Raw genomic sequence first — 26,770 nt, 5'->3', positions numbered from 1 at the left:
TGCCTACTGGGTAGACCTGCCTGCGGGACAGAGCTGGCTGGGTCAGAATCATTGAATCCCAAGCCTAGTGACTAACTGGAAACCAAACCGACCTGGGATTGAGTCAGAAACCCACAGTGCAGAAAAATGCTGTTTGATACTTGGAAATAGTTGGCTTCTGAAAAAAAAAATGAAAAGAAAAAAAACTACAGTGGTCACTCTTCTGTTGTGAAATAAACCACTCAGAGAAATGAGCCTCTCAGTGAATGGTAAATGTGCCGGAGCAGGCCTGAGGACAGAGCTCCGCTGGTAGGTTGCTTTTCTAGCGTGGACACGGTTCAATCCGTAGCACCACATGAAAACAGGTGTAATCAGCACCCCAGGGGAAGAGACAGGAGGATCAGGAATTCAAGGTCATTCTTGGATACATAGCAAATTCAATACCAGCTTGAGATTTGTGAGACCCTGTCCCAAGAAGGAGCAGGGAGTGAGGAGGAGATGAGGAGGAAGAGGAGGAAGAGAAAGGACAGAGTCATAAAAAAAAAAGTCTGTCTTTATGGAGATATTCTAACTCCGTTAGATGATATCAGTTTTTTTCAAATAAGCCTGCACACACTTAAGCTGACTCTTCTCTTATTCTCTGTACATAAGTGATTTGCACACTTTGACCTCAGCCCTCACAGCAATTAATATCATTTTGTCAAGAGATATTGCTGTGCCCCCCCCCCCCAAAAAAAAAACATTTTTACAAACTCGGGTTGTAAGGTAAAGGCTGCCTTCACCTCTCCACAAAGCCCAACCATGTTCGTCACATCCAACATGTATAGATCCCGCGTTTAAGAACTCGAATTCAGCATCAATTAGCAGCAGGAAGCAGCGCGATGCTGACAAGCTCCCTTTCTTTTGAAGACTTGGCATGTGAAATGTTATGATTATGAACGAAAATGTTTAATTGGTCAGAACCGGAGGAGAGACGAGCAGGAAAGATGTGTCTCGCAGCTGAAAGGCCGTGTGATTAGGCACTGTGGGTAGGAATTATACACTTAGGGTTGTGTCATCGCTCATTTTCTTAAGAATTCGTAATTAATGGCTTCTTGAGGATTGAAGCAGGTGTCACGCGTGCATCTAAGTGTCCTTTTGTTGAGGTATCTATTAATTCACCAGCATAATGTAGCCGAAGAGGGGCTCTCGAAAGCCAGACCTCTAATTAACAAACGAAGGGTCTGTCGATGAGGCCTTTCTTCATGCTTGTTGCGTCTTTGCTTTTGTGGTTCACATCACTTCATCTTTATCGGGATTCTCACTCCGCTTCCTACTTGTGACTGATCCAGACTTTGCTTCAGGTAGAACTGGAAGGGCTCCTTTTATTCTGTGGCTTAAATTCCAAATGAGTTCTTTTCCTTCAGCCCAGTTCTTCCAGTTCTTAGATCGATCTCTCTCTCTCTCTCTCTCTCTCTCTCTCTCTCTCTCTCTCTCTCCCTCTCCCTCTCCCTCTCTCTCTCTCCCCCTCCCTCCCTCCCTCCCTCCTCATCCCTCTCCCTCACTCTCGCTCCCTCCTTTCCTCTCCCTCTCTCTCTGTCCCCTCCCTCCCTCTCTCACCCTTCCCATTCTTTTCTCCCTCCCTCACCCCCTACCCCCTTTCTCTCTGAGGCTTCTGGGAGGCCTGGAGGGCCTCAGTCACACCCCTAGCCACAGCTGTCTCTGCATACTGAGAGTACTCCATCTTTATCTTCACTTAACAAGGTTCTTACTCTTCATTTATGTCACAAAGGAAGCTTGCCATTCGCATCTCCCTCCCTCTACTGCTAACAGTCCTCCCCAGAGGATGCCAGTGGTCACACTAAGAAATGGGGGTGGCCTTGACCCCTCAGCCGTTTAATAGCCACCCCATGTTCTCTGTTCCCCATATCCACTGCTACCATGTCCTCATGTCCTTTGTTGTCTATCCCCTGAGCTGCTGTGACACATCTTAGGGGCAGAATTGTGTTCCTCCTAATTCAAATGTTGATGTGCCGACTCCCCAGTATCCCTAACGATGATTGCACATAAACAGAAGGTAATATATGTGTGTATGGTGCTGTTTAGTTTCTTCCTGAGAGGCCACACTCTCAGATGCAGCCAAGCAGAGATTGAAAACATTCCAAATGGACAAGGTGTCTGCCCTCAGTATGTATTGATTTCTTCTCTTTTCACTACTCCCTAAGAAACACAGCGTAATAGCCATCTATATGTTATTTACAGTATATTAAGTATTATAAGTAATCTAGCAGTGATTTAGAACGTGGAGGAGGGGCAGGGCTGTGGGACAGACAGTGGTCAAGTACATTTAAGGCACGCTTGAGGCTCTGGGTTTACAATTACCATATCACATTAGATAAGAAACAAGAATCAAGGATTCATTGCTTGTGGGTCTTGGAACTAATCCCTGTGGGATACTGAGGGGTGTGTGTGCGCGTGCATGTGCATGTTTATTTGTATATGTACATGTGTGTTCATTTGTGAACAATGCACATGTGTGTATGTGATATGGTATGTATGCATTTTTATTAGCATGAATGCATAATGTGCATGTACATACATGTGTGTGCATGCATGTATGTATATGTGGGATGTGTGTGTGTGCGCATGCATCCATACATTAGAAACCCCTCTTACGCTTATACTGTGTAGTTAGGGTTAAGAACTGTCCCTGTAGTACCCAATCTACCACAGAGCATATAAGGCTTTTTTATTTTTTTGGTGAGTCAGTTCTTTATTTACATAGACACATAATTGGATGTATTTATTGGGCATGGTGCAGTATTTCAATACATACAATGTAATAGTGACAGCAGGGAAATTGGCATAGCATCATCTCAAAGACCCATCACTGCTGTACATCAATACTGTTTTAAATCCTCTCTACTACTTCCTTTTAAATACAGGCAGCCATTGCTTCCCTAGCATGTGACAGAACATTGGATCCTCATTCCTTCAATGGCAAGTTAACAGTGGGGCTGGGGGCTGTTTCTCTTTTACCTATTTGTGGATCCTTTTCCTCTTACTGGGTTGCCTGTCCAGCCTTGATGTGATGGTATGTGTTGGCTTATAGCTTGTTATGCTGTGTTTGGTTGATGTCCCCAGGAACCCTGCTGTTTTCTGAGAGGAGGGGAGAAGATTTGGGGGAGGGGGGAGGGACTAGCGAAAGGGGGAGGGGGAAATGCCATCAGGATGGAATGTATGAGACAAACATGTAAGCCATTTTTTACTGGCACTGTCTCCCTCTACCCATCCTAACTCTTGGCTACCCAGTCTTGGCCACAGCACTCTGCTCACAGTCCTGGCCCTGTCCAGTTTCCTTGCCTGGCTTTCTCTCTCCTCCCCTACCATTTCCTTTGGAACCCTCCTACTGTACCATATGCTCAGCCACAGCATCTTCTATGGCCTTGCTGGAGCTCCCACATAGCACCCAGTCACACCTCTGTCACGCCTCGGCCATGCCTATAGAGTGTATGTATACTAGAAGCGCCTCTTATAGTGTGTAGTTAAGGTTTAGAGTCCTGCAACAGACAGCTTCCAGGGCGAGGACCTTGGTGGCTTCCACCTATGACCACCTATGGAATCTTGCTTCCCTTCTCTCTACTGGTGTAGTCAATACGTTTCCCACCTCCACTTTAAAACAAAAATGTTAAATTTCCCCCTAAGAACCACCCCCTTTCACATAGGGAGCCAACAGTACAACGGGCTAGAACTGGCAATGGTTAGCAGGTGTAAGCGTTGGCGAGGACACCGGCCCTGCCTCTTGCCAGCTTCTCCTTGGCTCTCTGGGGCTGCCTGGGCAGCAGCCCACAAGTCTTCAGAAGGCTGCATTTCCAGAGAATATGGAGCTGCTGAGGCTGTCCAGCTGCCGCTCAGCCAGCTGTCCCATCCTGAGGTCTGTCTTTTCCCTTCTGTCCAGCTTCCTCTCTTGTTCTGTTCTCTACTGCTCTCTCTTTCCCACTCCCCATCACCTTGTTTCTTTCCTCTTTCCTTCCTTCTCCTCTGCTCTTTCTGTCCCTGCTTCATTTTCTCTTCTCCCTCCTCCTCCTCTTCCTCCTCCTCCTCTTCCTCCTCTTCCTCTTCCTCCTCGTTCTGTCTCTCTCTCTCTCTCTCTCTCTCTCTCTCTCTCTCTCTCTCTCTCTCCACCCCACTTTAAAACACTTCATGAACCTCCCATCTCTGGCCTTTCCTGAAAGCAGTGACAGCAGCCTTTTAACGGGAACAGCACCCTTGGCATCCTGCAGGCTGGGCAGAGGGAAGGAGGTGAAGCTTCTCCTGGACAATGTGGCGCCTTTCTCTGATGCTTGGTCCAGGGATCTGAGGCTGGCAGTTTCCAGACACTGGTCCTCCTGGGACTTGGCACCAGGCTTTAACCCTGTGATATAAGACGTGAACTTTAGGGCTGCTCATTCTGCTGACACTGATTTATGAAAAAAGCAGCTACAGAGCATTCCAGAAACCTTGGCATTTCTCAGAACAGTCCTGTATGGCATCCGTGGCTCTGCAGACCTGCCTCACTCCCACCATGACTATCCTGCCCCTCCTCTGGCCACAGCATGCCATCTGAATGGATGATCAACACTGAGCTGCCCCTCTTCAGGTCATTCTGACTCTAGGTGGTTTTGCAGGCCATCTTCTTTCACAGAAGGCACAGGCACCTGATGTGCTTCTAGCTGCCACTTTGGGGACCCCAGAATCTGGAGAGGCATCCCTTCCCTGCCTGGGTGCAGCACATGGTGTGGTTGGTCAGATTTGACTTGCTCACTTCCAGTCTGTTCACAGTAGGGGTGATGGCCTGGGCAGTTCTTGCCTCCATTCTTCTCTGCCACCTGGGCACCATGACTGCGTCTCACACAGTCCGCGTCTCACACAGTCCATCCACGTGCTGAACGAAGCTCAGCACCAGATATGAGCTCTCAAAAAACTCTTTGGCCTTTATACATCGTCTCCACATTTTATTCCTTCTTTTTTTCTTTTTCATGTAGTCCAGGCTAGCATGAAACTATTTAGGATAACCTTGAACTTCTGATCCTCCCGATCCTATCTCCCCAGTGCAGGGATTATAGATATGCATAAACTGTATATAGATTATAGATATGCATAGATTACATATAGGTCTGTAAACCTGTAGGGTCAGTATATTATTCCCATCTTATTGGAGAGGTAGCTCAGAGGAGCTAGTCACCAACAGTCACCCAGCACATGAGTCTAGATTTTAGCCTAGAGCTCCCTCTTTGTATGGCACAGACTAATGGGTCACACCTTGAGTGTCTGGGAGGTGGGAGGTACTATACTAAGCCACCTTTTCTGGTTGCAGATAAGCAGTACCACCTAAATAGAGTAACTGCCCAAAGCTCACATTTAGCTAGTGGTGACTTAGAACTGAAGTTCCCTGTGTCAAACAGGAATGGACATGGTCCCGATAGTTTTCTCTTGCTTCGAAGCTCAGTTGCAGCATACACAGGGGTGGGTGTAAAGGCCATGGAGCCAGAAGCAAATTTGTTCTTTTCTTACAGCTATGCATGGTTGCTCAGATTCCTCCCCAGAGATGTGGACTTAGCCAAGACCTAGCTAACAGTGCCCACAGAGAGTCCACTGTGATTGGGAGGACAGGGAACATTGAAACAGTCCACCAGATACTTCTTTTCAGGGGCACTGCTCCTTCAAGGGAGACTAAGGGCCAGTCATGCGTGTAAGCCAGCTTGGATTAGACTCCTAAGCTTAAAGCTATGATCTGGGCAGTTTAGTTAACTTCCATGAGCTCATATCTGCATGTGTGCAATGGGTTCGTGGATCATGATGGTCTTACCAGCTTAGCCGGCGTGGGTGTCCACTGGGGTAAAGAGGAGGGGTAATACCTGGTATACCACTCATGAAGGTCACTGGTAAGTCATCAATGCCAAGATCGGGGAGACCCAAGAAGCTCCCAGGGAGAACTATCTCTATGTGTCTACTCTTTCTTTCAAGTCTCAGGATAGGAAGGAAATAAAAAAACAAACAAACAAACAAAAACCAAAACACCGGAATTCTCCAGGTGAACATAAAACAGAGAATTCTTTACCAAGGCAGATCAAGCTTCTGCCCAACCCAGGCTCCTCACAGAAAACAAGTGTTCTTGGAGTCTCAGCTGAGGTCTCACCTACCCCCGCCATAGCCATGCGGAGTTTATCACTTGGCCGGACTTGCTCTCTCCCAGACTGAGGATCTCAGTGGAGTCCTGACTAGCCTGGCTTTCATGGCAGTGCAATTCATGTATTCCTGAAGTGAATACCTGAGCTGAGTTCATGTATTCACTTCAGGAACCTCTGTTGATTACTTTGTCTGTAAACTGGGGGTGTGTGGGGGTGAGGAGTGAATCACAACTTGGTTGTGGGGATTAAGTGAAGATGTGTTAAACATCCTGCTGCCACCATTATTGCTTCTGTGTTGAACTTGGCAGGATAAATTGCGCTGGGTCCTGAGCCTGGCAGGACTCCTCAGTCCCAGTCCTTTAGGGCCCCCCCGCACAGTCCCATCCCAGGGGGCAGCTGAGAGACATTGTAAGGACCAGACCAGAATCTGCACTTGAATAATTTTCTCAATGAACAAAGGCAGTCAGAAGGGAAATCAGGTCTGGTTCCTCATTCTCTCAGGCTTCTTTCCCAATATCTCACACCTGCCTGTGGCAGAGAGTGGATGGCTTGCTCCGGGTCCCCTTGTGGCATGCAGTAAGAGCATGTCCACAAAACAACGGGAGCCAGTTCCTAACACACAGCCAGAATGTATACACTGAGATGGATCTTATTTTCTTCAAAGAAATCAACTATCTGACGGGCTGTGTGCAAATTCCAATTCCCCGGTGAACTTTCCCTCTGGGTTCATCATTTAGAACATACGGAACATTCCCATCTCAAATTCTTAAGAATTTAGCATGCTTGATTTTTTTTTTCAAGGTACATTTGCAAATTGGGGGATATAACAGAACTGAGGCTGAGCCTGTGAAATAAACATATTTAGTTATGTCAGATAATGATGCTTCAGTAAAGATTAAGGTCATAGAAAAATATCAATTTACCCTTTTTGGTGCTGTCGGGAATGAGAGCTGGATCTGAGAATCATGACACCAGGCAAGTTTTGAACAAGCTTAAATAATGAAGTGGGAGTGGAAAAAAAATCCTGACTTCCCCAAACAAATACTTTGATAGCATCAAACATCAATGCAGATATGCAGGACGTGGTACATTCGTTTAAAAATAATTCATTCCCGTGACAGTGTAGTCACGCCTCAGATTTAAGTTATTCATATGGGTTTCGCTTGAACAATTGCTGGCTTGAAGATATTAAGTCTGTGGATGCTCCTGGCATTTGGGTGTTTACCTCCTCTCTTTCCCTCCTCCCCTTTTGCTTCTCTTTCTTGTTAGGCATATGTTGAAACTATTAGACTCAAAGATGATGAAATACTCAAAGTCCAAACCAAAGAGGACGGCGATGTCTTTATGTGGCTGAAGCACGAAGCCACCCGTGGCAATGCGGCAGCACAGGTATGCATAAGCCTGTCTTGGAGCATCTGTCAGTGATTTCAGATGAGGTTTTGCTTTAGTAACAAAACCTCCTCATCCCTGGTGGCTTAAAGCGATGCTGCTGTATCTTCTGTTTGTAATCATGTCTCCTAGAGCTCTTGCCTCCTTGGAGCCAGGTGGATGAGGCTTCTCCATGTACTTTAATTCTATATTCTTAACTTAAGACGTGTTAAATGTTATTATTAGCATATATTAATTGTTATGTGATATGGGTTTCATTATGATATTTTCATACACATACATAATGTTTTTCAATTTCATTTATGCCTCCCACGAATCCCTCTCTTCTTCCCAACTAGTTCTCTTCTACTTCCGTGAGAGAGGGAAAGAAAAGGGAGAGAGAAAGGGAGGGGAGGAGGGGGAAGGGGCAAACCCACTGAGTTCTGTTAGGGTTGTTTACAGGAGCATGCGCCACTGGGGACAGCATCTCCCTAGCCCTCCCCCTTCCATGGTAGATGTCTTCATAGATGCCACGTGCAGGTCATCACACCTGCTGTGGATTCAAGAGGTGCAGTGGGAAGACTGGAGTAACAGCTCAGCCCTTCAGAGCATTTACTGCTCTTGCAGAAAGCCCAGGATCAGGTCCCAGCACCCCCCCCCCCCCCCGTGGTGGCTATAACTCCAACTCCAGAGAACCTGGTGCCCTCTTCTGGTCACCAAAGGTTCCTGCATGCATGTGGTGCACCCAAACTTTCTTGGGTACACACTGAGACCCATAAAAATAGTAAATAAATCCTTTTTTTAAAAGTGTACAAGGGCCTGGTGATATGGCCCAGTGGGTAAGGTTACTTGCCACCAAGATAACCTAGGTTATCTGAATTTGATCTCTGGGACTCACTGGTAGAAAGAACCAACTTCCAGAAGTTGTTCTCAGACATGCATGCGCACCAGAGTATAACAGTCATGGCATGCCTGGAATGCTGCCCCCCACTTCTAAGACATTCTGTGAACCTTCGGGGATTGATACAGATGTCCCATCTGTGGCCGATCATTCAGCCTAGAACAGTTTACACTAGGCTTTTTCGCCCATTCCCTCAAGTGTCATTCGAAACATTACCCAGGAAACTCACTGTTCTAAGTTGCTATTGTCTTTAAGCAACGATTGGCTCAGATGCTCTTCTGGGGACAGCAAGGGGTGGCCAAGAACCCTGAGGCTGCTATAGAGTGGTATGCTAAGGGTGCCCTGGAGACCGAGGATCCAGCGCTCATATATGACTATGCCATTGTGCTATTCAAGGTAAGAATCACTTAATTTGACTAAAATTGTTCGATTCTTATAATAGACATCCTGAGACATTTCCTGTGGGCGTGCAGGCAAACAGAGAGTCTTAGAACAAGCGGCTGTCACCTGTGATGGAGAGGGTGGCACACTGAAAGGGAAGAATCAGAAGCACTTCCCTGGGCGCATTTTTAATTGACAGTCTTATAGTTGACACCTGGCTTCTCTCTACTTCTGTGGCATTCTGAAGGTGACACCCATATTTCATGGTTTGGTACATGGCCGCCAGCCCCACGGTGCTGCGCGTTTGTCTCTGGTTCAACAGAGTGTGTTTGGGCCAGATCTCAACTGTCCCAATGCTGGAGAATGAATGAACCTGGTTGCAAGCTAAGGAGGAAGGTCAGGGAAGAGTCCAGGAGATGGAGGAGAGGTATTAGAGTCCCACCTCTACCCCCATGTTGATACCTCTGAAGAACCTTATGTATTCTGGGGTGATGCTTATAATCACGAATTGAATGAAACAATATGACCAGCAGGCTTTGAGGGCTGTAACATGATTATGCCTTTCACAAGAAACTAGAACATTGAGTTCTCATGGCCTGGGAGATGTTGTATGTCGTGTTAGTGTCTTATATGCATATAAAGCAAGAGAAGCACCCAGCCAGTGCATCTCGAAACTGAAACAGGGATCCAGTTGGACTGACTTTAAAATCTGTGGTTTGCATGTCCAAATGCAGATGTATAAAATCACTAATCTCAGAAAAGTCTCCCATCCAAGTATGAAGCAGACCTGGTCCTACTTAGCTTCTGAGATCAGACTAGAACAAGTATACTCAGGGTGGTAGGGCTGCAGACCTAAGCTTGGGAAAGGGAGATGTTTTGTCTTTGGTAAGGAAATCCTTGGACCTTACTTGTGCCCGTGTCCCAAATGAATGTCATCAAATAACCACATGTCACCTGTGCGCCTGGCCAGGCCTGTCTCCAGCTCCACAGCTGTGGTCACTCACTGACAACCACGATGTTGCTACAGCTCTATCCTGTACACCCTAATTGGAGCCTGAAAGCCTATCGGTTGTTATGGTTTCCAAATTGAGGCCTAGACCTTCTCTTTCCAGGCACCAAATCAACAGAAATTATTTGAATCTTCTCCATATGCCAGTGTGTTTATCTAATACATATCCATTCTGTGCTGGCCACATGCCAGCTGTGTGCTCCATGCTCAGTGGGGGGACACAGCGTGAGTCACACATCTCTGGCCTCAGAGGGCTCGAAAACTGGAGGAGAAGACAGAGGGCAGAAGTGGGGTAGAGGAGAGACACCTGTCCACCAGAGTTGGTGATGGACACCGTGCAAAGTCCAGAGGAGAAGGCATGAGCCAGGCGTTGTTTCTGCCCACCAGGATCTGGCAGTGTAGACTGGGATACATTCTACGTGTGTGCATCTGTGACTGTGGATGACATGCTTCCCTAGCTCTCATTTCCCAGATCATAAAGCTGTTTTTGTCTTCCCAGTGTTGTTGAATTCTAGCTAAGCTATCTCTGGGTAACACGCAGGAAGCCTTTATCATCATCTCAGGAAAGAGTGTCGCCTCTGGCAAGGAGCTCTTTTAAAATACAGTGCACATGGAAGGGCCTCCCATGGAAATGGGCATCCTGGGTGAAAAGGTAGTGATGTGCATTGGCTGGGCAGGGTACCCAACATACCACGTGCAAAGATGGTGCCAGAGTGAAGCCATGGCTCCAAGGCAGCCACGTGCATATTATCTGGCATCCCCTGATGGGGAAGCCTTGACTTTGATGTACTGTTTGTTCCCTGTCATTGTATTCAAAGGCTGATCACCAAGCACACACTCTGCCGGTGTATGGCCTTGGTCTCATTTAAGAACTTTCAGCACTGCTTAGCGTATGGTTCGGTCTCTTTGCAAGAAGTTGTGTGATTGAGCTGACAAGAATACTAGATTAGCAAGCAAGGCTACTGGAAACATGTCTACTCTGGAAACAGGGATATCTGGGTTCAGGGATGTGCTTCAGATCCATGAACCTTTGTTCTGGGCCTGGTTAATTCCTTCAAAACTGAGAAAGATGAACCTAGGTTCCATTATTCCACTGTTTCTGATTCTTCTTGGGGTCCAAAGTTATCATGTTCCCGATCTAATTCTTCCAAGTGTCCTTCCTTGTCCTCCTTCTTCTTCCTCACTAATTAAATGGTGTAATGGCATTGTCTTAGTTAAGGTTTCTATTGTCGTGATGAAACACCATGACTAAAAGCAAGTTGGGGAGAAAAGGTTTATTTGACTTACACTTCCACATTGCTGTTCATCATCAGAGGAAGCCAGGACAGGAACTGAACCAGGGCAGAAACCTGGAGTCAGGAGCTGATGCAAAAGCCATGGAGAGGTGCTGCTTACTGGCTTGCTCTTCATGGCTTGCTCAGCTTGCTTTCTTATAGAACCCAAGACCACCAGCCCAGGGGTGGCACCACCCACAATGGGCTGGGCTCTTCCCTAGTGTCACTAATTAAGAAAATACTCCATAGCTGGGTCTTATGGAGGCATTTTCTTTTTCGTTTGTTTTGTTTCTTGGGGAGTGGGTCGGGACAGGGTTTCCCTACATAGCCCTGACTGTCCCAGAAGTGGCTCTGTAGACCAGGCTGGCCTCAAACTTATAAAGATCCACCTGCCTTAGCCTCTGGACTGCTGGGATTAAAGGTGCGTGTCACCACCACCAGGCCAGAGGCATTTTCTTAGCCCAGCTTCCTTCCTCTTGGATAACTTTAACTTGTGGCAAGTTGACATAAACTATCCAGCACAGGCATACTTGTGAAAAATATTTTCATCCTACCTTTTCTTTGATTTTATTAAATAAGTTAAGGTCCAGTAGAAACTTGGGTAGAATTCATTGGATTTCTACTTTTATTGGAAATCCTGAAAACTACAGAGCTAAGCAAACATGGTATCTTTCCCATACCATGCAGGAAGTTAGAAGTCATTTTACTTTCTCGGGATAGAAAATACACAGTAGAAAAAAAATAGTATGATGGTCAGGGCTTAGTCTGCTTTTGTGGGTTCAGATCCTGCCTCCCATTCTCACATACCATATAATTCTGGGAAGTCTGAGATGGATGGGAGGTTAGGGGCTCCCCTGCAGGCTTAGGTGTGGTGATGTGGTTGTTGACCCATGATCACACTCTGTGTTGATCACCACCTTCAGTTCTTATAGAGCCAACCAAACAGAGCAGATTCCCTATTCATGAAAAGAAAGCCCTCTCCATGGTCACATCATGTGACCCCATTAGTCTTATCTAAGCTCAGGAGGATCTGCTGGGCCTTTGGGAAGGTGGAAGGGGCCCATGATTACGGATAAATCTGGAGCAACAGAGATTTTCAGTTGGCTCCCCTCGGGGCCCCTTTCCCTCCCCACTCATGGACCCACCATTTCCTTCACACAGTTCTCTAGACACCCAAGCTAGGTTCTTTTTGCAACAAGAACTCCAAAGCTTGTCTCTATACACAGAGGACAAGCTGCCTCTTCTGGAAATCTCACGTTTGCTAGAAAGAAACTTGTTAGCTTCTGCCTCTTGTCTCAGGTGCAGGCAACTGATTTCCCAGGGTCCTGGCTCTTTTTCAGCACACTCTCAAACTGAGTCAGAAGCCACAGTGTCAGCCCTGGGAGACCTGAGCCAATAACTCTTGACTGTCTCAACACAGATAACGTGTGTTATCTGGGTGTCAATTAGATAACCCAGAGGGAAGCACCCGGGATGACCAAACCTGCTTCAAAGCTTCTCCCCCAGCATGTATGAGTGACAGGGACACAGTTCTTTCCACAATCAATGGAGGTGATTGATGGTTGATGAAGCGGGAAGTTGGGGCTTGTTGCTGTTTCACAAACTTGAGCAAGATGATGGTGATAATGATGATGACGGTATCCTGAAATACTACTGAGCCTAGAACCACTTAAGATTGTGCGGGGGGGGGGGGGGGGGTGTTTGTTTGTTTTTGGGTTTTTTTTTTTTTTTTTTTTTAAAGGCTCGGGGTTTAAATGCAAGCATTTTATATTGAATGCTGTAGTGTCTGTGTGATGCTTGTAAGGATTTGGGATTTATGTTTCTCATAATCATTGCTGTTTGTCAATGTTTAGGGTCAAGGGGTTAAGAAGAATAGACGCCTTGCCTTAGAGCTCATGAGGAAAGCTGCTTCCAAGGTAACCCATGCATATTGTCAGGAGGAAACAGCTCCTCACACGCCCACACTCTCAGAAGCAAATGGCCAGCTTTCTTCCACAAAGCTGAGGTGGAAGCGAGGTGGGGAGGGGGTCCCCCAGCACAGTGACTAGTCATTTTTAAGTTATAACAGACACATAATCTTTCCACAATGAAGACAACACCATTCAAAGGCTGAATGTGCCTTGCCACCCGTAGAATCTGGGCTGATTTTGTTTGAAGGCTAAAATTATAATCACGAGCTGCCCTGATAAGCTGTAGGACTCCTTGGAATTGAATGAGGAGAAAGGCCATTGAATTAGGGAAACCAAAGCCTAATTTCCTGGAAAGTTAACCCTCTTCCGACCAATCCCCATTTGCTTCTTGTGCTTCGATGGACTGCTTACCAAGGTCAGAGCTTTATGAATTATTGTACCTTTGTCACTATTTATATTTCAGGCAGCAGGTTTCAATAGAATCCTGCAGAATGGAGGCCATAATAGCACTTGAATAAAGACACACACAGGTGCGCACATGCACACACATGTGTGCAGACTTTAAGTCCAAATGCATGCGCACTTGCACCTATGTACAGATATGCACAATAATAGATTCACAGAAGCCACTCTGGTTCTCCACTTGTCAGAGGACTCTCTCGCTCCTTTTGGTCCCTGGCTCATCCTTTGTTCTCAAGGCTTTTGAATCTAACCACACTAACTTTTCTCTTCAACTTTTTTTTTTCTTGGGGAAGCTCAGAGCATCCTGCCCTTTAGACTAGAAAGTTGAAGCAGGGAGTAAGTGAGCCAGAAGGCTCTTTTTCTATCTTGGTGCCAGCAGTGCACAAGATCCTGCTTGTTGTGTGCGTGCCTACTACTGACCCAACCCAAGGGATGCACAGAAATAGATAAGCAGTCCAGTGATGGTCACTGCATTTACTGTGTCCAGGGCATCCTCAGGTGGGGTTGTGTGAGGCTTGTTGGGGCAGATGTGAAATTTGCATCTCTTTTGTCCCCCTCCCCCACACAGTGGTGAATTCCCCCTTCAGTCTGCCTTATTTCAGTTTACAAAGCGGATCACACAGAGTCTCTGTGTCCTTAAGTGCTTTGTGGCTCTCCTTCTTTCATTCAGCAAGGACTCGGAGCCCAGCATTTCACAGGGACTGTAGGGAAAGGTCGCCTACAACTTGGTTTTGGAATTAGAAGGCACACAGGGGTAGATGTGTTGATCCGGCTACAGAGATGTTCAGAACAAGGGTTGGGTACTAAGCAATATGAACAGGATTTCTTGTGGGTTCCTGAACAGAACCCAGTGTAATTCTCAGAGAAGACCTAGCTTTCCACAGGTCTTCTCCGGCAGGTGGCAGGTACATCTAAAATAGGCTGTGTCCTCTCCAAGTAAGCCATGAGAAGCCATTCAGATGTCTTCTTACTATGCACATGTCCCCAAAGAGTTTATCGCCATTTTATAGCATGGCTTGATCTATTACTTCTTTAGACAGAGTCTGCAGGGAATTTACATTGTCCCAGACTCAACAGAATGTTCTTGTGGATGTCACAGTACTGACTATGCTCAAGTGGTCCTCTTACTCTGGGTGTCTCAGTGGCCTGTAGGTACAACCCTCTACCTTAAGGGTGTAGGGTTTTAGTTTGCTCCTGCATTCAGAGTGTAGCTTCCGATCACACCATTCATGGCAATTGTTTAAGTGTCTACCCTGTGCTGGGCATAAAAACCTAAGATGCCAGTCCCTCCCTGATGAAAGGGGAGGCTAAACCGACATGCTTCCATAATGAAACTCTGTCCTTACAAGTCCGCAGACACAAGGGCACTGTTGGTCTCCACCCCCACCCCCACTCCAGCCCTGGTCTTTTGGTCAGGCAAGAAGTGATAGCTCAGTGTATACCCAGATGTGTTATGGCAGAGCAGGAGGTTCTCTCAGGGTTATTTTTGCTCTGTAAGACACCCAAGCTTTCACAATCTAAGCATCAATGAGAGTAGGAGAGAGTTCTGGATTGAAACGCACTCAGTAAGAAGAAGGATGCTCAAACACAGACTGACATAAACAGCCCCTTCCTTGGAGCCAGCATTACCAGCTCAGTTTTGAAACCATACCTCTCCATCCCTCCCTGCTGCTCCAGCCCCTATCAGACCCTGAGTCCCATCAGAGCTGGGGATGCCAACTCATCTCAGAGCACCAAAGCTGCTCTGAGATGCATGTGGATTGTCACAGCTGCTGCCCTCAGAGACTTGTTGGTGTTTAGGACAGAAAAATCAACAGATGGGCAGGCGGGTCACCTAGAAACCATCCCAAGCCAGCTCAGGAGTCAAACTCAAACATGCTGCTGCAACCCAGTTCTCATGAAATGTGAAGGGCACGCTGGGTCCTGCCGGGTGAGGAGAGGCATCTGCAGGCGAATTGCATAAGAGCCCATAGGCATTGAGTGATGATTTGGGGACCAGCATCACTACTGAGCTGGAAGGCAGAAAACCCAGCAGCAGCCGGGCAGAATCCACCTGGGAAGTCTCTTAGCCAGGCTCATGCTGTCTAGCAGTTAGCTTTCTTTAGTGCCATCTGCCCCTTGAAAAAGAGAAAGGGGAAGACTTGGGAAGAATACTGCCACAGCAACACCTCCAGATGCCTTTAGATTTAATAATAATAATAATAATAATAATAATAATAATAATAATAATAATAATTTAATAATAACAGTTTTCCTCTTATTCTAAAATTTAGGGATTGCATCAGGCCGTCAATGGCCTGGGATGGTATTACCACAAATTCAGGAAAAATTATGCCAAAGCAGCCAAGTACTGGTTAAAGGCAGAAGAAATGGGGAACCCAGATGCATCTTACAATCTTGGGGTCCTGTATTTGGATGGCATTTTCCCAGGAGTTCCTGGAAGGAATCTGGTGAGTGAACCTGAGAAAGCCCTACATCCAGTCAATGGCTGGTCTGGAATGCTTGTGGAAGGTGTACCCAGCCTGGACTAGGCATGGTGGCAGTGGGGTTTGGAGGTGGTGGTGGCAGGGGGTGGGGGGAAGGGGCAGGGGATGTAAGAGTAGGACCTGAGACGTGGGCCTGCCCTCAAGGATCTCAGGGTGTAGTGAGGGAGGCATGATGACCTTAAGGAAAAGATGTGTTTATGATCTACGTACTTCCATGGAAGGCCGGGGCAGCCACAAAGTCCTTGTGGAGGAGGAAAGCTTGCATGGAGGATGGAAAGGGAAATGATCCACTATGGGAGAGCAGGAGATGGCTCAGGGAGACTGACCTTCTAAGGACCAGAAAGGAACAAGGGCTGATAGAGTTGCCAAAGAGTGAGACCAGAGTTACAAAGTAAATAGCAGAGGCCATGTTTGGTGTTTATTTGGTACTTCCCCAAATACCAACCACTTTAGAAGTGCAGATTCATGTATCCTACCCTCTGAAACAGCTATGACTGTGTCCATCTTATAGAATAGACCACTGGTCTCTGAGTCATTAAAGCCACATAGTTAGTTTGAGTTGGGACCTGGTCCCTGGTGTGATATGGGAATCCTCTCTTTTCATGGTCACAGTCATAGAAATCGTAACTCGGAACTGTGACATATAGCCCCCTCTACTTAAGGGCTTTGGGGACACAGCACTGGATACAACAGCCCCTTCCATGAAGAGATGAACAAAGAGTCTGGGACTGGAGGAGACTGAGGGATACTGTTTTAGAAGGGGGACCATGAAAACTTCCTCTGGTAAGGTGACCCTGTAAAAGCTTCTCAAGGGATCTTATGGATATTTAACAGAGCATTCCAGAAAGAAGCAATAGTCAGGACACAAACTTCTAGAAGGAAACAGGTTTGGCACGCTAGAGGACCAGCAGGAAGGCTGAGAGAAGGAGAGACTAGGGACAGACAGGAGAAAAAGCCAAGGAGGTCCCTGACCAGGCCCTGGTGAGACTTGACTTCTGAGCTAAGGGAGATAAGAAAGTATCAATAATAGTTTTGAAGTCGGGGCCAACTCAAGTGATGGGGGCTTTCAAAAGACCCCTCCTGAGTCCTAGTGACTCTGACTAGGGAGGAGATAAGGACAGGACAGGAAGTTGACCCAACATCCACATGAGGTGGAACAGTGAAAAGCCAGAGTTGTTCATGATAGGCTACCAAAAATATTTCAAAGGTTGTCAAGGAAATAGGATTTTTGCTGATGGCCTAGTGTCTTCATTAGGGTTTTACTGCTGTGAACAGACACCATGACCAAGGGCAAGTCTTATAAAGACAACATTTAATCGGAGCTGGTTTACAGGTTCAGAAGTTCAGTCCATCATCATCAAGGCAGGAGCATGGCAGAGTCCAGGCAGGCATGGTAGAGGAGGAGCTGAGAGTTCTACATCTTCATCTGAAGGCTGCTAGGAGAAGACTGGTTTCCAGGCAGCAAGGAGGAGGGTCTTAAAGCCCAGACTCACAATGACACACTTCCTCCAACAAAGCCATACCTACTCTGACAAGGCCACACCCACTCTGACAAGGCCACACCTTCTACTGGTACCACTCCATGGGCCAAACATATTCAAACTACCACATTTGGATTGGAGCTATAAGAATAGGGAGGAGTCAGTGAAAACATTTATTGAGATTAAGAGTGAGTAACCAGTGTTGGGATGGACAATATTATGGCCACCCTAGATTTGCCAAGAGGCATCAGGGTAGATTGGAAGGTGTTCCTTGTGAGACGCCAGTCTACCCTGCAGAATTCTTCTCCTCATGTAATTCTTGCTGCACGTCCCACTAGGAACTATCAAAAGCCACTTTTGTTATTTAAAAAAAAAAAAAATTGAGTTCTCCATTAGACCAGGCTGACTTCAAACTTATTTGATCAAACTTCCTGATCTTCCTTCAAGTATTGCGAGTATATATATATATATATATTACAAGTATTATAAGTATATACCACCATGTTTGTCTTTTTATATTTGAAAACAGAAAACAAAAAAGGTTTGGAGAGAATAAGGCCACAGAGCACAGAGATTGTCAGAAAGCTGCTGGGATTTGATCACCAGCCCTTCCTGCCTAGAAAACCCATGCTAAAAAAAAAACAAAAACAAAAAAACAATAGTTCATCACCTTCTGAAAAATAACGGTGATAAGCAGAAGTCAGTACACACACATACACACACGCACACACAGACACACATACACAGACATACACACACACACACGTACACACAGACACACACACATATAAACACACACACACATCCCAAATGTTTGTTGTCTTTCTTCCCTCCCTCTCCCTGCCTGCACTAAAGCTGATATTTTTATGCACTGCCAATGTCTGGTAACCCTCCTACACATCTGTGAGCGTGGATTTATTCCCTGCCATGTTCTAATTCTCACTTTGCTGCTAGATGCACAGTTTTTGTGCATGAGCGTAAAGAACGGTATTAAGCAAGGTTACGAAAGCAAACGCTTGAGTTGTCACCCAGTGTGACTCTTGTCACGCCCCTCCACTGAGTGTGCAGTGCTTTTGTGAGGACCCAGTGAGGCCATAGCACACTCCAGGTTACATGGTGTCTTCTTTATTGGGTAAACCTAGTCCACGGAATCCTGTGCCTCTGGGATGGGCTGTCTTTTTGGAGCTATTTTTTGACCTGGTTTGCTTTAAAGAATCGGAAGACATAAACCTGTGATAGCATTGGCCTTAAGATACCTCCAGGCCTTGTCTGCTGAACAGTGTGGTCAGGAGGACTCTGCGCTTATGAGAGGGACTCTTGTTTATCTCCCTGTACAGACACTGGCTGGCGAATACTTCCATAAAGCTGCACAAGGCGGACACATCGAAGGGACACTGTGGTGTTCTCTTTACTATATGACCGGCAACCTGGAGACCTTCCCTAGAGATCCGGAGAAAGCTGTTGTGTAAGATTCTGTCAGATGTCACCTTCCATTAAGAAGCCATGTCCTCTGTTCACCTTGCCTAATAAAAGGGATATCTTTCTTTTTCTCTTTCCCTCCCTCCTTCCCTCCCTCCCTCCCTCTTCCCCCCACCATTTTGTTCCTCTTCCCACTTCCCTCCCCTTTCTGCTGATTTCTTTATGTCTCTTTGCACCTTTTAAAATTCAGTTTTTACCCTTGTCAGTTATACAGGAGTGTAAATTTAAAAGAAACAAAAACCAACCAGGGCTGGAGAGAGGGCTCAGAGGTTAGGAGCACTTGCTGCCCTTGCAGAGGACCCGAGTTCAAGTCCTAACACCCACACAGCAGCTCATAACCACTTACAGGCCCTCTTTTGACAACCTCAGCCACAGACACACGTGTATTATACATGTGGGTGAAACATCCATAAAACTAAACCATACAATTGGAGTGTAAAAGAAGACCAGATAATCGACAGGGAAGTATCTTATATTTTTTTACTTATAAAAATTCAGCAAGGCAAAACAAGAAATCCCTGCCTCCACCCTTCACCCCACTCCAGTTCCTGGTCTATAGAATAAGTCACTGTCTGACAATTACTCTTTCCTTCCCGGACTCCACCTCTAGGCACTGTGTTCTCACCACAGGCCTTGTCTAGGGATGCTACCTTCCGGGATCCAGTGAGGCTTCCTGTCTGCTGTCATCTTCTCCATGAGTTAAATCCCGGTTAGATCCTGGTTAAATAGTTAAATCCCAGTTAGATCCCGGTTAAAACAGTATCAGGGTTGAGTTAATATCACAAAGCCACCAGCCACGCTATCCTAGTTTTCTCTTTCTTGTCTAAGTATCTATTGAGGAAGTATCATTGTTGTTCTCTATAGAGAACCATTTTCTATAATATAATGTGTGTACCATTTTCTATATTATTTTTGAAAAATAAACCTTTATTTATTTTTTTTAACTTTATCTCATTATTTTATGTGTATGGGTGCTTTGCCTACACATATGTCTGTATACCACGTAGTATGCCTAGTGCCCAAGGAGGCCAGAAAAGGGGGTCAGTACCCTGGAACTGGAGCTACAGAAAGTGGAAAGCCGGAGCCTGGGAATCAAACCCAGGTCCCCTGGAAGAGCAGAGGGTGCTCTTCACTGCTGAGCTGTCTCTCCAGTGTCATCATTTTCCATAACCTTGATCAAACACATAGTGAATTCTATCAATTGATCTCTCAGCATTATCCTTCCTGGAATCTTTTGGGGGAACAGTGTTGCTACCCTGAGACTGACTTTGTCCTGTACTGGGGCATCCCCTCCCTTCCATCTCTTTTTGGCAATGCTTTGGCTCCCCAGGCTGGACCCACTCTTTCTCATTCCTTTTCTTCCCAGTGTTTTGTTGGAAATGCTGCAACAGCCTCCTGAAGATAGTTGAGGAGGCACATTTTCAGAAAGGGTTCACTAACTTGTATTTTCTGTGTGTGTGTGCTTTCCCTGCATGTATATCTGTGCACTGTTTGACTGCAGTGCCCATAGTGGTCAAAAGAGGGCATCAGATCCCCTGGAACTAGAGTTATGAACAACTGTGAGCCCTGTGTGGGGACAGACCCAGGATCCTTTGCAAGATCAGCAAGTGCTCTTAACGACTGACCCCTCTCTTCAGCCACCAAGGAGGGTCATTTTTAAAGTCTAGCTTACCCAAAATGCTTTTTAAAGTCTCGCCCAGTGTGGCTCATGGGTGGGATTTGGGCTGGTACCTTCTCTGCAGGGCTCTGCAAGCTCTTAGCATGTATAACAGGTTACAAAGCAAAGAAAGAAAGCCCAGCTGTGCCCTTCAAAGTCAAGATACTTCACCCTTTATAGGAAAAAGGAAACATGCCTCTGGCTACATCTCACCTGAGCCTGGCTCTCTAAAAGGATGTTTTCCTAAAGACACCTGGGGTCAAATCCATCCTGACCTTGCCCTAGTGGTAAAACTAAGGCTAATTTGAAGCCCTTTCTCACTGTTGTGTAGGGTATTTGAGACGAACATTCACTCTGTAGATTTCTTTAGTACTCCTTTGTCTTTGATGATCAGAGAGCATATTCTAGTGACCTCCATCCTCGTGAAGCATGCTTGGCGGGCAGCATATGAACAGTTTTGTTAGGTGCTTTCTACTGTCTTTAAAACTCAAAGTTTCAAAGTCTGCATACAGCACTACATCAGATTTGTTGATTACGTTGTTCAGACCTTCTGTATTCCTTCTGGCTTTTCCTGTTCTGCTTGTTAAGCCATTTGCTGGAATAAGTATGTTAGAACTCTCTCTTTGTATGTAGACTTGACTTGTTTCCTTATAGTTACGACAGTGTTGTACAGTACATCTTGGATTTGTGTAATTAGATCACATAGACTTATTTTGCTTTTTGAGTGAACTCTCGCATAATTTTTTTTAGAATTATTTATTTATTTTATGTTCGTGAGTACACTGTAGCTGTCCTCAGACACACCAGAAGAGGGCATCAGATCCCATTATAAATGGTTATGAGTCGGCGGTGCTGGGAATTGAACTCGGGACCTCTGGCAGAGCAGTCAGTGTTTTTAACCACCGAGCCATCTCTCCAGCCAGAACTCTGGTATAATTTTACAATGTCCTTTTTATCTCTGTTAGTGGGCATGGCTTTAGTCTCTGTTTACTTTAATTCTTTCTCTGTCCTTTAATGAATCACTTTTTTGCCTTAATGTATAATTCTTATAAGCAGCATATAGTTGAGTTTTATATAAATTATTCCATTTGACAGTTTTAGGGGTTTATTAATTAATTTTTTTTTTTTTTTTTTTTTAATTTTTAATGGGCATATTTAGCCCACTTACATTTAATGCGATTGTAAATATACTTGGCTTTAAAATCTACTACTTTAGGGCTGGAGAGATGGCTTAGTGGTTAAGAACACTTACTGCTCTTGCAGAGGACACTCCTGGGGACTCAGACATCTGTAACTCCAGTTTTAGAGAATCCAGTGCCTTCTCCTGACCTCCTTTGGAGAGTACCAGGCATGCATATGGTGCACATATATATGTGTGTAGCCAAATACTCATACAAATAAAGTAAATAAGCCTTTAAAATATACTATTTTATTATTTCTTGTTTACTTTATCTGGTTCATTTCTCATCTTTTGTTCCTCTTACTCTTCTTTTGTATTAATTAATTGTTTTATAACTTATTCTATTTTCCCCGTAAAGCTATTCATTTTTATGCTTTTGGTTTGACTTGGTTTGGTTTGAGCTGGGCTTCTCTGTGTAGTTCTGGCTGTCCTGGAGCTCACTATGTAGAACAAGCTGACATCAAACTCACAACATTTCTTCTGCTTCTGCATCCCAAGTGCTGTTATTAAAGGTGTGTACCACCACACCTGGCAAAATTTTACTTTTTTTTTTAGTTGTTTAGGTCTACAGATTACAACACAGTAATTAATTGTTAATAACCCCTCCAGAATACATTAGGGAACAGATTAAAACACAGAAAACTTAACCACTGAACCATATATCAGTAAATGGATTCATTTTTAGTTTTTATTTTTGTGTTATCAGGGATTGAACCCAGGCCTGACATACACTAAGTCACTGTTGTACCTCTGGGCTGTACTGATAGGTCCAGTAAACTTATTTTAATAGGAGCAGTTATATAGAACCCTTGGTGGAGATGTCTTTCTATATCAGTAGAATGTTATATTATGTGTGTTACATGGCTTTGTTTCCAGAGCAGGCTGCCACTCAGCATTTACAAATGAGGACATTGAACGAGAGCTCTCAAAATGTATTCTCTTTACCTTCTTAATATTCTGTTCTGCTTTGTTGCTTTATAAAAATTCAAACAAGAAAATATTCCCCAAGTGGGATTTATGAAGATCATATGAGGAAAGGTGATTATTTAATCTGCTGCAGCCTGCATGGTTTCCCCTTTCTTTCTTCTCTTTTTCAGATGGGCAAAGCATGTGGCCGAGAAAAACGGATACTTGGGTCATGTCATCCGCAAAGGCCTCAACGCCTACCTGGAGGGTCTGTGGTAAGCTGAGGACCCACGCCAGAGCAAACTTCCCCGGGCCCTTCACGTTCAACCTGTCAACATAGTCTTAGAAGAAAGAACCTTAAAAATGCAAACCTAAAAACAATTTGCAGGGAAATCACAGCCTCCCAGTCAGTAATGATATTCAGAGTCACACAGACTGATTGGCTGTTGATTGGAAAACATTGCATTTCCATGTTTAATTATACACAAAAATTAGTTCTCTAGGGGGGGAGTGTCCACATTCATCAAGTTGAGAGACGCACATACTCCAATTTCTCTTTCCTTCAAACCTGTTTTTCCTGGCTGTAGAGTTAGAAACTCCACAGGCAGTCCCTGGTAAGACCTCTTTTTCCCCTAGCATGTGACTCAGAGCCCAGTAGCATATCCACTTGCTTGGAGGGAAGAAGAGAGACCAGTGTGTAAGGTCAAGGCTCTGCCTTCTCCTTCACAAATAGTTGGCCATACCTAGGAACCCAGGATTGTTGGCTGTCACTCACTAACAGATGCCCCCTTTCTGAGCTTTGCATGGGTAGCCAGCCCATCCTGTCCTGAAGAGATGAGCTACTCGGCAAACTTTGGCAAACCCATGACTGTTATAAATCGGTGGGCAGCTCCCACCTGCCTCCTTTCCTCACTTTGCTTTCTTCTGTGGAGTCTAACACTCCATCTTTGCTCCCTCGGGCCACATTTTCTTGGCTGGCTTATTGCCTAAATGATCTGGGTATTTCCATAATAACGAAAATGGATATGCAAATCATGAGAAATCCCCTCGGTCCACTGCCTCAAAGACATTAGACCAGACCTAGAATAGATCACACTCTGATACGAACCTTAATTAAAAATAAAAGCATAGGCCCAAAAGGATGCCATTTTCCCTTTTGGTCCATAGCTGAGCCAACAGATCAGTGAGCAAGGATCTTAAATCAAAGCATGCTGGGAAATGAGGCTCTTGAAACAGCACAAATACAAATGTTTGTTTTGTCATCCTGGAACAGCTTGTTACCTATGGCTTCCCCTCTCGTGATCAGGAAAAAGTTTCTTTAAATGAAAAGACTGTCCCCAGTTGTGAACATGCCTTGCCATATCTGTTTTGCATTATATCTTGTTTCCCAAGTGAAATTTAGTTCATAATAATCTCTACCCCGGGGCTGGGAGTTATGTGCAGACCTTTAGTCTCCCAGCACTCTGGAGAACCAGGCAGGAACATCACAGCAAGTTTAAGGGCAGCTGTATCTCCATATCGAGTTCCAGGCTAGCCAAGACATAGCAGAACTCTAGCTACAAAACAAACAAAATCTCAAACCTCCCAACCTCCCTGGCTCTTCCTCTCACAAGCTTCTTAGGGTGAACTAAACACCCAGTTATCAAAGTGTTCCTTTGTGGTGTTTTCCTCAAAGAGGAATGTGTCTGTAAACACATTCAGGCCTGCAGACCTCAGTCAGGTGACTGAGGCCTGTGTTTCCGTACAGAGGGTTTGTTTTCTTGCCTGCTTTTGAATTAAACTTCACAAAACACTTCAGCTCACACATTTTAAAACTTGCCAGGGAGGCTTGGATGAATAGGGATGCACATGGTTTGTTTTCTTCCTTAAAACCCAGCCATAGTGTGGGGTCCCCTACCTACACTATAGGTGGCAGGGGAAGAGAAGGGGGCTACTGTTCTGTGTGCATTTCTGATTCTGTTAAGATTCACTGTGGTGGGCTGGAGGGTTGGCTAAGTGCTTAAGAGCACACACTACTCTTCCAGAGGACCTGAGTTTGCCTCCTGGCACCCACATCAGACAGCTCACCACCAACTGCAGGGGAATATCATATATACCTCTAGCCTCTGTGGGCACCTGCACTCATGGGCACATTGTTACACAGACAAACAAATACACACAATTAAAAATATTAAAAAAAAATTTTAAAAACCCAACTGTATGAAAAAAAAAAACTTCAAAGGATAAAAGGCATTATTTAAAGAAAAAAAAAAAGTTTAGTGTAGTTACCTAAATATAGGGCACCTTGCTATTGGCTACAGGATGACAAACATCATCTTGGGGACCATTCACCATCCTTCCTCTTCTACATGTTGGGTTTTTTTTTTTTTTTTTTTTTTTTAACGTGACCCGTGTTCAGTCTGTCTCCAAGCCTCTGTTCTTGCCATTTCTTCTACCCAGGAATCCTGCCCATCACCACCCCTGCTCTTGTTCCTGGGGCACGCCTGCTCCTAGCTTCTCAGTTATCACAGCCTGTGTTCTAGTGCCCTGCACGGAAGAGCACCTGGGCAGTGTTCAGAAACTGCTAAATGAATTAACTAAGGAGAATGAAGGGTGGTGGCATCATCTTTGGAAATTTGGATGAGGAAAAGACGCTACCTGGCTTGGGAGGCTTGGGGCAGTCTTGACGACAGAATTAGGGAGAACACAGCCTTGAAGGATGGATAGAAGGTCCTCTTAGCCATGCACGGAGCAGAGTTTCTAGCAAAGAAAATTGCAGAAGCAGAAGTAAAGGGGAAAAAAAGAGGAACAAGATTGGAAAACTTAAGCCGTTCCATTTGCAGCAAGAGCAACTCTTGATTAAGACACAGTAAAGCCTGGGACACTGATGGGATTCTGAGTGACAAAGTATCTACTTTTTACTTGATTGATGACAAGAATGGAAAGGGAGTTAGTTCAGAATCCAAGTGTAGGGAGCCAAGCTTTTGAACTGAAGGTATGGCTTGACGCTGTTGACTGGTTCTCCTTTGTTCACTTAATAGAGCCCCACACAAAATAGTGTATCACATAGGCATGAGCCCAGAAGCTAACAGTAAAGATCAGCAGGTCTACTCTATCGAGGAAAATGGGTGTGGACCGAGGGTAGGGTGCTGTTGTAGTCAGTCTTTAACCCCAATGAGTCCATGTAAAGAACACACTGCTCAGTTATAATATTTATAACCTGCATGCCTACATTGGGCAGATTTACCTCTATTCCCCAGCTATGAGATCCCGGCTACTTGCTGCTTCTCCAGGACACGTGGTTCTGCTCCGTCTTCCTTCCACCTCCTCTTCCTCCATCTTCCTCTGTCTCCTCAGTCTCCTTGTCTCCTTTTCCTTCCTCTCTCCCCTCTCTAAAACCTCCGGTCCCACCTTTCCTTCCCACTGCCCAAACAGCAGGCTTAAGCCATTATTTGACCAGTTAAAATGGGGAGAAAGTTCACATGAAGTCACCTGAGTACATGATTCACTCCTTGGTAGGGCAGCCTCTCTTGAGGAAGCAGAATTAACATCAAAATATAGCACCAGGGCAACCCACAACAGGGTGCATGCCTTGGATTCCAGCACTGAGGGGGCTAAGGCAGAAGGGTCTCAGATTTGAGGTCAGCCCGTGCTGTGTAGTCAGTTCAAGGACAGCCTGGGCAACTTAGTGAAACCTTTCATCAAGGAAGGAGAGAAAGGAAGGAGGGAGGAAGGAAGAGATGGCTGAGTGTGGTAGTAATCCCAGCAGTCAGCAGTAGAGGCAGGCAGATCTCTGTGAGTGCCAGGACAGCCAGGGTTCCATACGGAAGAAGGGAAAAAAAGAATAGAAAGGGAAGAAAATCTGAGGAGGCAGAGACAGTAAGCAATGCTCTGGTCCTATGATGCAGGCCCCTCCCAGACTGAATAATACCAGCATCGCCCCAGGACCCAGCAGTACTCCTTAACTGGATCGTCTTATGCACCCACCTCTTGTTTGCTTTTAGATTCTTCTATCCATGGATGTTTGCATGCAGTGGGTTTAGTTTGGCTTACTTCCGACCTTTATATTATTAAGATCATTATATATTCTTCAACTGCGTTTCTAAGCTAGCATATCTCTACAGTTCGATTCTGGCCTCTAGATAACACTGTGGGCTCTCCACAGCTGT

The 26,770-nt window shown here is 45.4% G+C and overlaps 1 protein-coding gene across 2 annotated transcripts in view; it reads left to right on the top strand.

Annotated features, from left to right (window-relative positions):
• The window catches only part of Sel1l3 (SEL1L family member 3), a 110,833-nt gene that overhangs the window by 62,312 nt on the left and 21,751 nt on the right, over window positions 1-26,770 (top strand). For both annotated transcript variants that reach the window (XM_076938501.1, XM_034509065.2), the window contains exons 12-17: window positions 7,398-7,517; window positions 8,653-8,793; window positions 12,915-12,977; window positions 15,707-15,883; window positions 18,738-18,865; window positions 22,814-22,897. In XM_076938501.1, the coding sequence (XP_076794616.1) occupies window positions 7,398-7,517; window positions 8,653-8,793; window positions 12,915-12,977; window positions 15,707-15,883; window positions 18,738-18,865; window positions 22,814-22,897 (713 nt within the window). The remainder of the gene's footprint in view (window positions 1-7,397; window positions 7,518-8,652; window positions 8,794-12,914; window positions 12,978-15,706; window positions 15,884-18,737; window positions 18,866-22,813; window positions 22,898-26,770) is intronic.

This window comes from Arvicanthis niloticus, chromosome 7, assembly GCF_011762505.2.
Source record: "Arvicanthis niloticus isolate mArvNil1 chromosome 7, mArvNil1.pat.X, whole genome shotgun sequence".
Classification (NCBI taxonomy): domain Eukaryota; kingdom Metazoa; phylum Chordata; class Mammalia; order Rodentia; family Muridae; genus Arvicanthis; species Arvicanthis niloticus.
Note: the sequence above shows the minus strand (reverse complement) of the source record. Positions and strands in the feature narration are given on the sequence as shown.